General features: G+C 41.9%; 1 protein-coding gene across 3 annotated transcripts in view; it reads right to left on the bottom strand.

Annotated features, from left to right (window-relative positions):
- FAM135A (family with sequence similarity 135 member A) overlaps positions 1 to 14,243 on the bottom strand; it is a 104,418-nt gene that overhangs the window by 69,437 nt on the left and 20,738 nt on the right. For all 3 annotated transcript variants that reach the window (XM_073675506.1, XM_073675508.1, XM_073675507.1), the window contains exons 2-3: positions 12,003 to 12,076; positions 5,785 to 5,890 (exon numbers count right to left, since the gene is read on the bottom strand). In XM_073675506.1, the coding sequence (XP_073531607.1) occupies positions 5,785 to 5,890; positions 12,003 to 12,033 (137 nt within the window). In that variant the 5' untranslated portion in view covers positions 12,034 to 12,076. The remainder of the gene's footprint in view (positions 1 to 5,784; positions 5,891 to 12,002; positions 12,077 to 14,243) is intronic.

Below are 14,243 nucleotides of genomic sequence, written 5' to 3'. Positions count from 1 at the left end.
ATTAATTTTGCGGACACGCAGCGTAATCGCCGCCATTGACTTGCATTGAATCGCTTAATATCCGCATGACTACATGTGCACATCCGGATATTAAGCGATTCTATGTGCGGATGGTACCCGGGTCTGGAGAAGAGGAGACTCTCATCCATACCCGGGTACAATAGTACCTGAAAAAAAGAGAATTTAAAATAAAAAATAAACATTATACTTACCTTTTGATGTCCCCCGGTCTCCTGTATGATGTGTCCTGGCTCCCCGGTGGCTCACAATGGTATAAAAGGACCTTCCATGACGTCATTTAGTCATGTGACAGGTCACGCGACTGCTGACGTCGGCGGTCGCGTGACCTGTCACATGACTAAATGAAGTCATGAAATGTCCTTTTACACCACCGCGAGCCATACAAGAGACCGGACGCACCGGAGAAAAGGCCATTGGAAGGTGAGTATAATGGTTGTTTGTTTGTTTTTTACCATTTTTATTCTTTTTTTAACTATTAACTTGGTCACACTATATAAATCCATGCCGGTTGCATGGATTTATATAGTGTGACCAAGTGGTCAAGCACTTTTCCAAGTGATGCTAAAAGCGCTTCATAACCCGCATGCAGAAATGCATGCAAAAACGCTTGACAAACGCTTCTACCTGGCAGGAAAAACGCAAGTAAAATAAGCATGCGTTTTTCCTGCCAGGGAGAAGAGGAAAAAATCTGCAGCATTTCTGCATCGTGGGCACTTAGCCTTAAGATAAAAATATTTCTTTTTGCGAATGGCAAAAGGTGAAATCAGTGTCAAAAATGTGCACCACAAGTGAATTTATGCACAGATTCCAAGCAAATTTTTGAACATGTGGATAAAACGTGTGGCTGAAAAGCTATGGTAGATCTGAAGCCTCTGTCACTCCAGGTCTACTTAACACCCAGCACCGCTTCCTCCTGCTTGAGTGACAACACCTATGTTGTGTGACTTCAGGCAAACAAGCTGTCAGTCAAGCAAGAGAAAGCGTTTCTGGGCAGGGAATAGAGCTGGAGTGACCGAGCCTTCAGATCTACCATAGCTCTTCAGCCTCATTTGCATTTCAATTCAAACACTGACCTCTCAGTAAATGGGGATCGGACTGGCCACGTAAAGGTATTGCAATACTTTTACATGGCTCAGTTACTATCAAACTTTGAGGATGGGGGGATGGAATACTGCTGAAAAATAAAAGTTTTGTGCATTCCGGACGGCTCTCAGACACTTTCTAGCACACTGTTTGCTAGAGGATGCAGATGGTTTGCTTGTGATCACACATTGGTATTTACTTAGTAAAATAAACCTTCTGAATTAGCAGAACTGAACTAAAACCGCTTGTCCTATTAAATGGAAGAATAAAAGAACAGATTGCAGGAAGCCATGAGAGCTCAGGCATAGTAACCAACCTCCCTGACTTCTGCCAGCTACACAGCGGCAGCTTACTCCATCTATGTTGGGCACATTCATGGAAAGTCACTAAGGACACCATGTATCTCACCTTCTTCACACCTTGTCTAAAATGTAACCTGATCCACTACATACACTGTTCTAGCATGGAGGATAGCTGTAGATCCATCCGATCATGTAAACCCTGCATTTTTTTGCAGAAATCTGCTGCCTTTAATAGTTCAAACAAAGTGGATGGGATTTCTGAAAAATAATGTCTATTGTGTGTTTTTAAAGAACTACGTGGTTTTTAGTGCATTTCTTTCCAATAATGAGCCTGGAAAAATGCATGTAAAAGAATACAAGTGCGTTTTTAATTGTAGAATCCCATTATTTTTGCGTTAAAAAACCCCCCCAAAAAACCCAGCTGTGTGACATCTGCACAATCAAAGCATAAAAAAAAGGAAAATTGTATCAGAAAAACTGAGTACTCAGGGCAGAGTTCTATTGCACCGTTTGCTGCAAAGATCTGCAGAAAAGTGCAATGTATGAAATGTTTTTTTTGCACGTGGGAACATGGCCTAAGGGTAGGTTCACACAGGACGGAAACGCTGCTGCTTTTCTGTGCCAATTTGCTCAGGGAAAATCCGTAGTGAGACATAGTAGCTGGAAAATGTCAGGAAAATGGTAAGGAAGAGTATACTTTTAGACAAATTGCCACTGTGTGGACCCGACCTAACGCTGCTCACTTCATTCTATTACTGCAAGGGAAAAACTTATTATTAGGAAAAAGTATTCAAAGAATATTACAATAATTATCTTCTGCAATCCTACAGTGTATTCCGAGACAATTATCTGGAGTATTGTTACCATTAGTAATTGGTAATATCCAGGATGTTTTATGGAATTATATAAAATGTGTATATACAAAAAGTAGAAAAGAAAAAAGGGAAGCCGAGAAACAAGCACAGCGGTGCGGTGAGCTGCGGGAGGTTTTCCCCATTTAGACTGTACTATATATGGCTCATTATATTTTCCAGTTACTAAATAAAGTCAATATCTTACAAAGGAAGAATTAAACAAATGTATACATGGCTGTCTGCGGGACAAGTCCGGGAAAGGATTAAAACGCAATGGGAAACTGCATTTGTCCTTCTGCTGTAACAAAGATTTTCTCCCCAGAAGTCAAGTTAACAAACTGCAGATTTCATTTTCACTTGTATGAGGAACTTGTACTGATTTGGAAATAAAGGAACAAGGCACATCCGGTCCATTTGGGGTTTCTATTTTTTATGAACACTTAAGATTTTAAGCAGTCTCCTAGAGTAGAGAATGTGATTAAGTTAAGAAAAAACATTACTTACCTATTGAATTCGCTTGTGCTCCAGTACCACCTCCCAGTGGTCCAAGAGAGCCATGATGTATCATTCAGAAGACCACTGCAGCCAATCACTGGCTGCAGCAGTCTATGTTGTGCAGACAAACGTCACCGTAAGGGTCAGAGATAAGTCATATCGGTCACTTAAAGGGAATCTGGCTGCAGGTTTTTGCTATTTAATCTGAGAGCAGAATGAGGTGGGGGCAGAGACCATGACTCTAGGGATGTGTCACTTATTAAGTTGTGTATTGTAGCATCAATACAATCAGTGTTTAATCAGCAGGAGATTATCATTACAGGACTAGGCCTCACATGTGGGCCAGTCAGGTTAATCTCTGTAACCCCGCCCCCATCACTGATTAGCAGCTTGATGACAATATACAGTGTACACAGGAAGCTGCCAATCAGGGGTGTGGGTGGGGTTATACACAGTTTAGCAATGTGACCACTGTTACAATTATAGCAGAGAAAATAGAGATTATATAAAAACTGCACCAAGCAGCCCAGTAATCAGGATCTTAATCATAATCAGGAGATTAAATTGGTAAGTAATAGCTAGTTTTATCATTTAGAACATGCCCTACTCTATGCCATATTTAAGAAAATCCCAGGAAATGCCTTAAAGGGGGGTGTCCCAGGAACAAAGTTCATTTTAATTAATAGATCTTGATATAATAAGTTCCAGGTGTTAAAAAAATGTTCCTGTCCCGAGAATCTTATAAATGTTCCCCTGTGTAATGGCTGTGTCTGACCATACAGGAACATGGTCTGATCATACCACATCTCCTGGGCAGGGAGGAAGCTAAAGACTATACAGATATTACAGCACGGGATCACAGCTGATTCTTTTTGTGAGGCAAAACAAGTTCTTAAATAGGGAGGAAGTGTTTTTTCTTGCAGAAACCAGCAGTTGTGATTCCCTGCTGTCCTGTCTGTATACTCTTTTGCATCCTCCCCTGCCAGGAGATGTGGTATGATCAGACCATGTTCCTGCATGGTGAGACACAGTCATTACACAGTACACAGCAGGGGCACATGTATAAGATTATCTCAGCACAGGAGCATATTTTTTTTAACACATTCACTTGTGGAAATTATTTTTATTCCAAGATCTATTGATTCAAATGTACTTTGTTTGTGGGAAAACCCCTTTAAGATAATTTTAATTCCTACACAAAAGTATAAATCAATGCTTACAAACCCACATAATAACATATACACACTGAAATCTAAATCTAGCATTAAAGGGGTATTCCCATCTCCAAGATCCTATCCCCCAATATGTAGTAGGTGTAATAATAATAATATTAGCAAATATCTCCAATTAGAAATGTAGTATAGTTTGTCTGATTCACTATGTCTCTTTCCTTATGTGCAGGCACTGCAGCCCCATAGGTATCCATGGTTATGACCACTGATATAGTGACAGTTAGTTGCTAGTGGTCGTTACCATGGATACTTAAGGTCCTGCAATGCCTGCACATGAGGAAAGAGACATAGCGAATCAGAAAACCTATACTACATTTCTAATTGGAGGTATTTGCTAATATTATTATTATTACACCTACTACATATTGGGATAGGATCTTGGAGATGGGAATACCCTTTTAAAGATCAGGTAATATCACTATGAATACCACAATATAATCATACTAATGATGCTGTTGGCATTGAGCACAATCAAGTCACTAAAGGACAGTCCAATAAATAAAGCCATATTTGTGCCTATATAGTTCTGATAGGGTGATAAATGTACTATAGTGATAATCCGACAGAGTATATACATATTATGACAGACATGGAGTACAGCATTTGCTATAAATATCACAGTATGACGGTATGATGCTAGTATGGGCAATCATTTCTCTCTAGCCAAATAAAGGGGTTTTACATCCTTGACAGTATTTTTCTAAAGCAGTAGATGTTATAAAACAGAAGAAGACCTACTCATTCATTTTATTCCCCGGTGGTCGAGCACGGGCACTTCAGCGGGGACCAGATGGCTACTGAAACCGATCAGTGGCAGCAACAGTCCCAAGTTGTACTAGTGGCACCATGCCTTCCATCAGTACATATGTGAGGGGCCACAATCTCCCCCCGCTGGTAGCACACACAGTTCAGTTGTAGGCTGTGTTACCACAATGACTATTTGAGGTCACAGATTTTATGCAGCATTTCTGCACCCAAGGGCTAAATTAGGTTACTTGTTTCTCATTGCAATTTTTTACATGCATGTTCGTTGTGTTTTCATACCTCTTTTCGGCATGTCACGTTTTAAATAAAGCTACTTTGTTTTTGATACTTCTTGTTATTTGGATGTTGTGGATTTAAAAACGCACCGCGGGTCAGTTCATTAAGTGTAAAAAAAAAAGCACAATGTCAGAACTGTAAGGCTATGTTCACACATAATAATAATAATCATCTTTATTTTTATATAGCGCTAACATATTCCGCAGCGCTTTACATACATTATCGTCACATGGTTTTTTTTGCGTCACAAATCTGCAGCAAAACTTTATCTTCAGGGGCATTTTTTTCAGTATTTTTCGTGCAATTTTGGTGCGTTTTTTCCACTGTCCTTTTGTCTCTATTTATGCATGTACATAAAAGTTTTGTGGAAAAAAAAGATCCCCATTCTATTTTGCCATCAAGAACACTGATGCAAATTTTTGTGTGTTGATGTGTGAACAGAGAATTCTGATTTCTCATAGACTTTGCTGGTACTGCAAAAGGCAGCAGAAAATTTGTATAAAAATCTGCAGCAAAAAAAGCTGAAAAAAACATGATGTGTGAACATAGCTTAAGATGCAGCAGGTTTTTTTTTGGCTCAGCAGCGTCAAAAACTCACCAGAAATTCATTGTGGGAACTTAACCTTACACAATATTATTAGAAGCACCATGACACTCTGGAGGAAGGCCGCTGTCTACCGCTAGGTCAACAGGACAACTAAAGCAACACAAAGAATCACTGGAAGGAAATAGCACACGGCAGAATGTGACACTCACCCTCGCTGGAAGAGGTCCACATTGTAAAACTTCTGGAGCTCCACTGAAAATTCCACAGTTGCCTGAACATCACTCATTTTGATTCCAGATGAAGATTCACTATTTACTAAACAGGAAGGAAAGCGAGAAAATAGAAATGAATAAGACTAGAATACCATGAAAATCTAAGCCTATGTGCACGTGACATTTATGGCCTCTATGTGACATTTATGCTGCAAAAGCTTCCTGGTGTATACTTAGACGCCCATATACTGTGTCATCCGCCACCTATAGGGTCTCATTTAAAAAATATACAAAGTGGACAAAGTTTTCTTTACTGGGTACCTTTATAAGAACTACAGAAGTCTACATACCTTTTTATATATGCATTATATCAACTTATATTGGCCAGATGGAGACCAAAATAACCTTCTTCAGGCTGACTAAGGCCTATGGGTAAGTTTACAAGCTTTTACCATCATTCACAATAAGTGGAGATCAAAATAGTGATGTGGACCCTGCCTTATTCAGACTATCTGTAGATATTGCATACCATTAGGAAATGCTATGACATTCATCAACGATATGGGCCCAACCGCTGTGACCTCCACCAAGCATTAGAATAAAGCGCCTACTCAGACTTCGTCCCTGCTCAGCACTACGTACCTGATGTTGGCTCTACTAGTTCCCTGCACATTGCCTGGTCCAGAACATCACTGTGCAAAGTGCAAGAGGGACACAACTTTGTTCTTTTGGCCCACACATCAGCATGAGATGCCATGTCCTAGCAATGTGCCTTATCTTCATAATAGCCCTTTATCAATAATAAAGCACTATAGTATTCGCATCAATCATAAAATCTCCAACCATTTTAGAAAGGCGCTTGTGCAAGCGTTGTGGCCCCTTTATGGTTCAGGTCGGGTTGTAGTCTGATACTTCCAGTGGTAGTGCTAGGTAGTGCAGCACTATACCAATGATGCAGTTCCATGCCCCAACACTAGAACTGGATGGCGCATGCGAGTACAAACCAGCCTGCACCTAAAGAACACATTGAAGAGGCTGCAGAGCTCAACAGGCATCACAGTTTTTTAACACACCAAGGTTCCTAAAGTCACACCCATCAAATTTAAGAGGTTGGATATGTGAAAAATATACAGAACTGAATTCTCCTCCCTTATCAATCAAAACTGTAAAAATAAATACATAATTATTCTATGCACAGTAAGGGATGATCTCCCACTGACAAACCTTAGATCACACCGGCCTCTGGCAGTAAGACAACTACCTACAGCACTGCTCTACCTGAACTTGCACACCAAGCCTTGTCTGATCAGGCATCTGTCAGATAGTTGGATTCTCTGATGGATTCCCATGCCCATTTTTGTTGTTTTGATTGTGGCATCCAAAGCAGAATGGAAGTTAAATCCTGAAATGGCTTAAATACAGATTTTGCTAAACTGAACTCCAAAGCATTTCTGCAACAGACTGAGCATGAAAAGGATTTAAAGATCCCAAATGTGCTATTTTGCTCACTTGGAAAAAGTTCACAACTTGTGAATGACATTTATACGATTTCATTCATTTGCCTGTACTGTATGTTAGCTGTGGATTTTACCTGCGAAAATCCACCACATGTGACTTCATCCAAATTCCTCAGTGCACATTTGTACTTAACCTGAAGCAATGTGGCTTTTAACCATATTTTGTGCCAAAGAAACTAAAAGAATAAAATCCTAATTATGCTCCAACCACACGCAGAAACAAACCATGCATGTAGATTACCATTACTGTCGACTTTAATAAACCACAGCAATTAAAATATGTATCTGGAATCCTCCCCAGGATCAAAGAAGCTAATTTGCACCCTTCTGGTTAACAAACACAAGTCTAACACATAAGTGTACAAGCAGAAGCTAAACACTCTGCTCTCCATTATGGAACCTGAAGGATCACTCACCAGCTGGCAGCCGCCTGCATGGACCAGCTTTCCTTCATGTAGTGATGAATATGCCAGGAAGGAAAGGGGCTTTTATATCACCCCCCTCTCATGTCAGTATAGTCTAAATGTATTTTTTTTCTTCATGAATGAGTATAAAAGTTGTACTAATTATTTGAAATTTTGAAAAACTCACAAAAACAATTCTAAAACACTTATTTTAGTTTAATGGTAGTGTGTAGTGATGAGCGCTTGCTCGCTATTTGAAACATGTGGCCGCGGGGATTTGAGCGTGTCACTCGAGCACCCGCGATACCCGGTGTATACCCGAGCACCCTAGGCAAGCAAACTCAAGTAACGAGCACTTGTGCTCATCACTAGTTATGTGCCCCCAAAAACAATACATTACTTAATGTATAATTGCCATTTCAAGTAACTTTTCAGTATAAGATCACGTTCACACGTTCAGTATTTTGTCAGTATTTTACATCAGTATTTGTAAACCAAAACCAGGAGTGGGTGATAAATACAGAAGTGGTGACGTGTTTCTATTATACTTTTCCTCTGATTGTTCCACTCCTGATTTTGGCTTACAAATACCGATGTAAAATACTGACCAAATACTGAACATGTGAACATGGCCTTAGGGTGTGCACATGAAGAATTACACTGTTTCTAGTCATTATACGATATCTACATTTTTTAGCAGTTCTTCACTCTGTGCCTGCAGCCTCTGGGCACTAGAAGCCTCAGCGGTTTCTCTTTGGGTCTTTGCCTGTGTAGCACCCTGAGGATTCGGCTGCTACAGGGGTATTACACCTCAAGCCAGAGGTGTGGTATTCCACTCCCGGGTAAGGATGGAGTGTGGACCTGAGCTCAGTAGGCTGCATGCACTACATACATCCTATTTCCGGGGGACAGACCAATGGTACTCCCACTAGAGAAATGTGCAGGTACGACAGCGTCTGTCCCTGGCTGGAGTGGGAGGGGGGTGGAACATCCCAGTAGTGTAGGGGCAGATAGGGGGAGCAGTCTGGGTAATGCTAGGAGCTCATTGGGTGCTGGTCACCTGAGCTCACACATAGAGGGAGTATATAAGGTGGGAACCATCTTAGAACAGGGTCTTTTGTAGAGGTTTGGTCAGACAAGCAGAGCAGCTCAGCCAGCTCCAAGGCCAAGAGAGTGAGAGAGAGGAGAAAAGAAGGACCCAGAGGGGGAGAAGAGGGAACTCCAAGAACCCAAAATTAGACCAGAGGGTGAAGAGTTGGCACAAGGGTACCGGATCCCAAGCTGGTGGAGGGCACTAATCCTTAGCCAGAGACCGGAGGTCGTGGGCAGGATCTGCCACGACCACCCACTAAATCCACCCGGAAGGCAAACCAAGAATAGGGTCAGGGAACCCAGAGACAAGGGTTTTACCAACAAGAGGCCCGAGGGAGCCGGACTTAGGTGGATCCCTGGTGGGGAAGGCCAGAGAGAAGGACAAGTCAGAAAGGGAGCTCAGGAACACGCTCCAGAATCACCTGGGGGTTGGCCGAGTCCAGGACCTGGTGGACGCAACACGGCTCGGGTGGTCACTCAAGGCCGGAGTGACCAACACAAAAGCAGTAAGTAAAAACCCTGAACTGCACAGCCCGACTCTGAGTTTCATTACCATCCTCACTGCACCTCCACAACCACCATCCTCTGCAACTGACCCCCTGAGGCTATACCCCTCCCGTTGGGGGTTATACTACCTGAGCTGCACACACACCACCAGCCTCAGCGGACCCTGCTGCAGCGGCGGCCGTAGTGACCGCAAATCAACGGGTGGCGTAGTCGACACTAAAGAACATCCAGTAACATCTGTAGGACTGCCACACACTGAGCTTGACACCCTGGGCACGGACCGGGTCACCGCCACTCGGAGACTACAACCCCCATCTGATCCGGCTCCGGGTATCCCCCAAACAACACTGGCCCAGGGGGCGCGTCACCTGTTTCAAACTTCAGCTTGATTCCTCTCCATAGACTTTAGACAGCGGGTGTAATTTGATCCCTCACTGAAGACAGATCCGTTGACAGATTTGTGCAGTTTTTGAGTGAGAATGATCAGTGCAGGGAAGGAAAAAAGTGACTGATAAGTGGCGAAAAAAGGATATTTCTCCACAAAGATATATTACACAATTTCTTATCTTCATTTGTACTGATGAGTTATGAAAAAAAGTTATTAACTATGTAACTCCTGATTTTATTTTCAATATATTATCACACTCACTACTGGAGCATACACAATAAGCTTACATTTCCTGTAGCTCACTTTTTAGCCTTGCTGTATAGACTGGTGTAGGTGGCAGAGTAATTTCTTTTTCATCAGAAGGATGGAAACTTGATAATTGATAGCTCTATTGTGTTGCTTCAGGCCTTCATAAAGCATAAAAAGGTGGCAATTCATTGTATAAACTAACAGACATACTTTATGATCGCTTATCAGCAGGTAAATTGGGCTGAGTTACAGAACCAGGCACAGCCAGATGTAAGGAAAAACTGCTGCGTCTTTGTAATTCTGCGGATATACCAATGGTCAATTTTTACTAATAGTCTACCCTAAAGGATTTGTAGGACTGCATTTAATTCTCAGAAGAAATCCTTGTAAAACTGCTGTTTATTTCAATGAAGAAAACAAGAACAAAACATATAAATGTATTAAAACATATAGGATATACTCTTTTCATAATATAGTCTGAGATACATTTTTATAAAATTACTAAGATAGATATACTTATATTTATTTATATTTATATATAGCCTTGCTCAAGTTTTGCAATGTGATTTGCAAATTGGGCTTCTTATACTATCTCAGGGTAAAGAGCTGACTTTGTAAAAAAATATATAGTAAAAAAGAAAAAAGATAATATAGTTAATTATCATTTTTATCTCTGAGCACTAGTCTTACACTCCCTGACAGAAGTTATGTCGCTTATCCATGTTATGTAAATGAAAGCTTATAACCTGACGTTAAATTCATCCATTGGTTTTATAAATTACTCTTTTGAAAGCTGAAACCCTCCCAAATTTGGTTTAGGTTAAGAAAATAAATTGGCATCAATGCTGAAATATTGATCATTTAATGAACACAGAATGGTCAGATTTTGGCAAGACGAAAGTTTTGTCGCCTGGTCATATAATGCACCCAATCCTAGTTTACATCCTCACCAGTGCTCAGTAAATGATCGGTTAATTAGTGGGTGTGTATAAAAAGAAACCCAGCACCCCAGACCTTCACTTGAACTGCAACTTGAGCTCTGACAACATGCCAAAAATCCACCCTGCGACCAAAGCCTTGATTACCAAGAGGCTGAAGACCAGATCCACTGCAGAGGTGGCTGGCACCTTTAATGTGTCTCAGCGTCAAGTACAAAGAATTAAAAAAAGATTTGAAGACACTGGAGATGTTTGACAAGCCCAGGTCCGGCAGACCCCCAAGACAACTGCTCAGGAGGAACGTTTGTTTGTTAGAAAATCCAAAGCAAGCCCCTCTTCCACTGCAGAAGAGCCCCAACAGGCCTGGTCACCTCAAGTCCCTGTGTCAACTAGAACAGTTTGTAGGATTCTGTCTTGAAATGGCCTCCATGGTCGAATCAGTGCCCAGAAGTGAGCACTAAACAAAAGGCAAATAAAAAAAGTGTGGCATTTGCAAAGTCCCACAGCCTGCTAAACAGATGGCCGCTGGAAAAGTGGCAGAAGGTGGATTTCTCTGATGAATCTTCAGTAGAATCACACCACAGCCGCCGCAAATACTGCAGGAGACCTACTGGAGCCCGAATGGATCCAAAATACACCCAGAAAACAGTTACATTTGGTGGTGGAAAGATCATGGTCTGGGGTTACATTCACTATGGGGGTGTGCGAAACATTTGCAAGGTGGAAGGCAATATCAATAGCCTAAAATATAAAGAAGTATTAGCTACCTCTTACATTCCAAATCATAAAAGGGGTCAAATTCTGCAGCAGGATGGTGCTCCATCTCATACATCCATCTCTACAACAAAGTTCCTCCAGGCAAAAAAGATCAAGGTGCTCAAGGACTGGCCAGCCCAGTCACCAGACATGAACATCATTGAACATGTGGGGGTAGGATGAAAGAGGAAGCTTGGAAGACAAAACCAAAGAATCTAGATGAACTCTGGCATGTAAGACTGCATTCTCTGCTATTCCTGATGACTTCATTAATAAATTGTATGAATCATTGTTGAACCGCATGGATGCAGTCCTTCAAGCTCATGGAAGTCACACAAAATCTACATTATTAAGCAGGCCTTACCTCTGACGAAGGAGTTTCCATTGGAGCTCATTTCCAATTATCCATGCTCGCTGTCATAAGCACATTGTCTGCACCTTTGAAAGAAAAACAGGAATTCCTTACTATTAATATTTCATTCCCTCTGTGCTCCTGTAAGGACGCATGCACACACACTAATCAATGAACACTAAAAGCTTTTGCTTCCTGCCATTCCCACCCGGGCACTCGAGGTTCACTAAGTGATCTGTGTCTATAATATACGCTCCAAACAGCCCCAAATGACCGAAACCCCCGAGACCATGAAAGATTTATTGCTAGTAGTAGTGTTAAGGAGAATGTTCACTTTTCTGCACAAAACACTCAGAGATATAGTATTCCATTAGGTAGGAATTAAACGGATTGTCTCAATGATAAAAAGTCAAAATTACAAAACTGCTTGTAAGAACAAGAAACTTTCCAATTTACCTTTTATCAAAAATTCTCTCCGTTCACTTACTAGACTTTATTGCTCATTGCCTAGGTTAACGGTCTACTCTGCAGTCTACTAGCGGTGGTCAATCTCCTAGACAAGGAGCGCAACGCTTGCAACTGCTGGTCTGAATCTGTCCGAATCCAGACATCTTCAGTACCGATGCTTTTCTCCTGCTGCAGAGGAAAAACTGCTTATGCTAGCGGCATTGGAAAGCACATAGTTCAGACCAGCAGCTCAACTATGCCGCCAGCGAGAACTGTCAATCTTCAGGAACTTAAGAATGCTGGTAAGAAGGACGCTAGCTGGCAAGGGAGAGTTTTTTTCCTGAAGATTGATCTTGAGAAAACTCTTTAGGGCTTGAGTCATCAAAACTGGCATTTCTTATGTTTCTTGACCAGTCTTGAAAAGAAGTCAATGTAAGACACGACAAACTCCTTAAGAGGTGCCAAAATCTGAAATTTACTTTAGCGAAAGTTAAAATAAGGAGACGGATAAAAGTCATTGACATATGGAAATGCAAATCATAGACTGCCTGTAATCAGCCCTTAAGATGACATACTTTACACACAATAGACTTAACATAGGGTCAGAGCTCAGTGCAGATGAACTGGCAGAGATGGCCATCTACTCCTGGCAACCTCATTAGATGCCGGACACATTATTGGCCCCGAAATCTAAGAGGTGCAGATATTACAGCAGAACCCCATCTAAGGCTATGTGCCCACGATGCAGAAATGCTCCGGATTTTTTCCTGAGCGTTTCTGCATCTCCCTGGCAGAAAAAACGCATGCGGATTGTACATGCGGATTGTACATGTGTTTTTCCTGCCAGGGACATGCGGAAGTGAAGCGTTCTTCACATGCATTTCTGCATGCGGGTTGAGAAGCGCTTTCCAAGCGATTTTAGCATCACTTGGAGAGTGCTTGACAACTTGGTCACACTATATAAATCCATGCAACTGGCATGCATTTATATACTGTGACCGTAAGAATGGTAAAAAATAAAAAATAAATCTATACTTACTTTCTGATGGCCCCCGGAGTCTTTATTCGCTCCGTCCTGGCTTGCTGGCAGCTCGCGGTACACTACACTGAAGGACCCGCCGTCACATTACTAAATGACGTCAGCGCAGGTCCTTCAGTCCACCGCGATCTGCCGGCAAGCGAAGACAAGCGCATCGGGGGCCATCAGAAGGTAAGTATAATATTTATTTTATTCTTTTTTTTACAGGTTCTATGGTACCCGGGTCTGGAGGAGAGTCTCCTGTCCTCCACACCCGGGTATCATTTGCACATTGAACCGCATGGATTCCGCATGTACAGATTCAGTGATGCGTAATCCATGCGTTCCAATGCAAGTCAATGGCGGCGAAAACGCAGCACTTCCGCAAAATAATTGGTAGTGCTGCGTTTTTTTCCGCAATGATAACCCGCACCAGAAATTTAAGCAGCATGTGCACAGCACATGCGGATTATCATTGGGGAACATGGCAGGCCTTCTACCATGCGTTTTTTAAGCGTTTCTGCAGCGTTTTTGCTGCTGCAGAAAAGCTTAAAAAACGCATCGTGGGCCCACAGCCTAAGAGGTACACACCCGAGGCTGGAGCTTTCACTGATCGCAGATATTACAGCAGAACCCCATCTAACAGGTGCACACCCGAGTCGGGAGCTTTATCTCATCATAAGTATTACAGCAGGAATCCATCTAAGGTCACGACCCCACCATCAGTATTTGGTCAATATTTTTTCTCAGGAGTGGGAGCCAAAACCAGGAGTGGGTGATAAAGGCAG

Source organism: Phyllobates terribilis, unplaced genomic scaffold (genome assembly GCF_046119375.1).
Source record: "Phyllobates terribilis strain yellow unplaced genomic scaffold, ASM4611937v1 Scaffold_3__8_contigs__length_932513732, whole genome shotgun sequence".
NCBI classification, from domain to species: domain Eukaryota; kingdom Metazoa; phylum Chordata; class Amphibia; order Anura; family Dendrobatidae; genus Phyllobates; species Phyllobates terribilis.
This window is presented reverse-complemented; position numbering and strand designations above follow the sequence as displayed.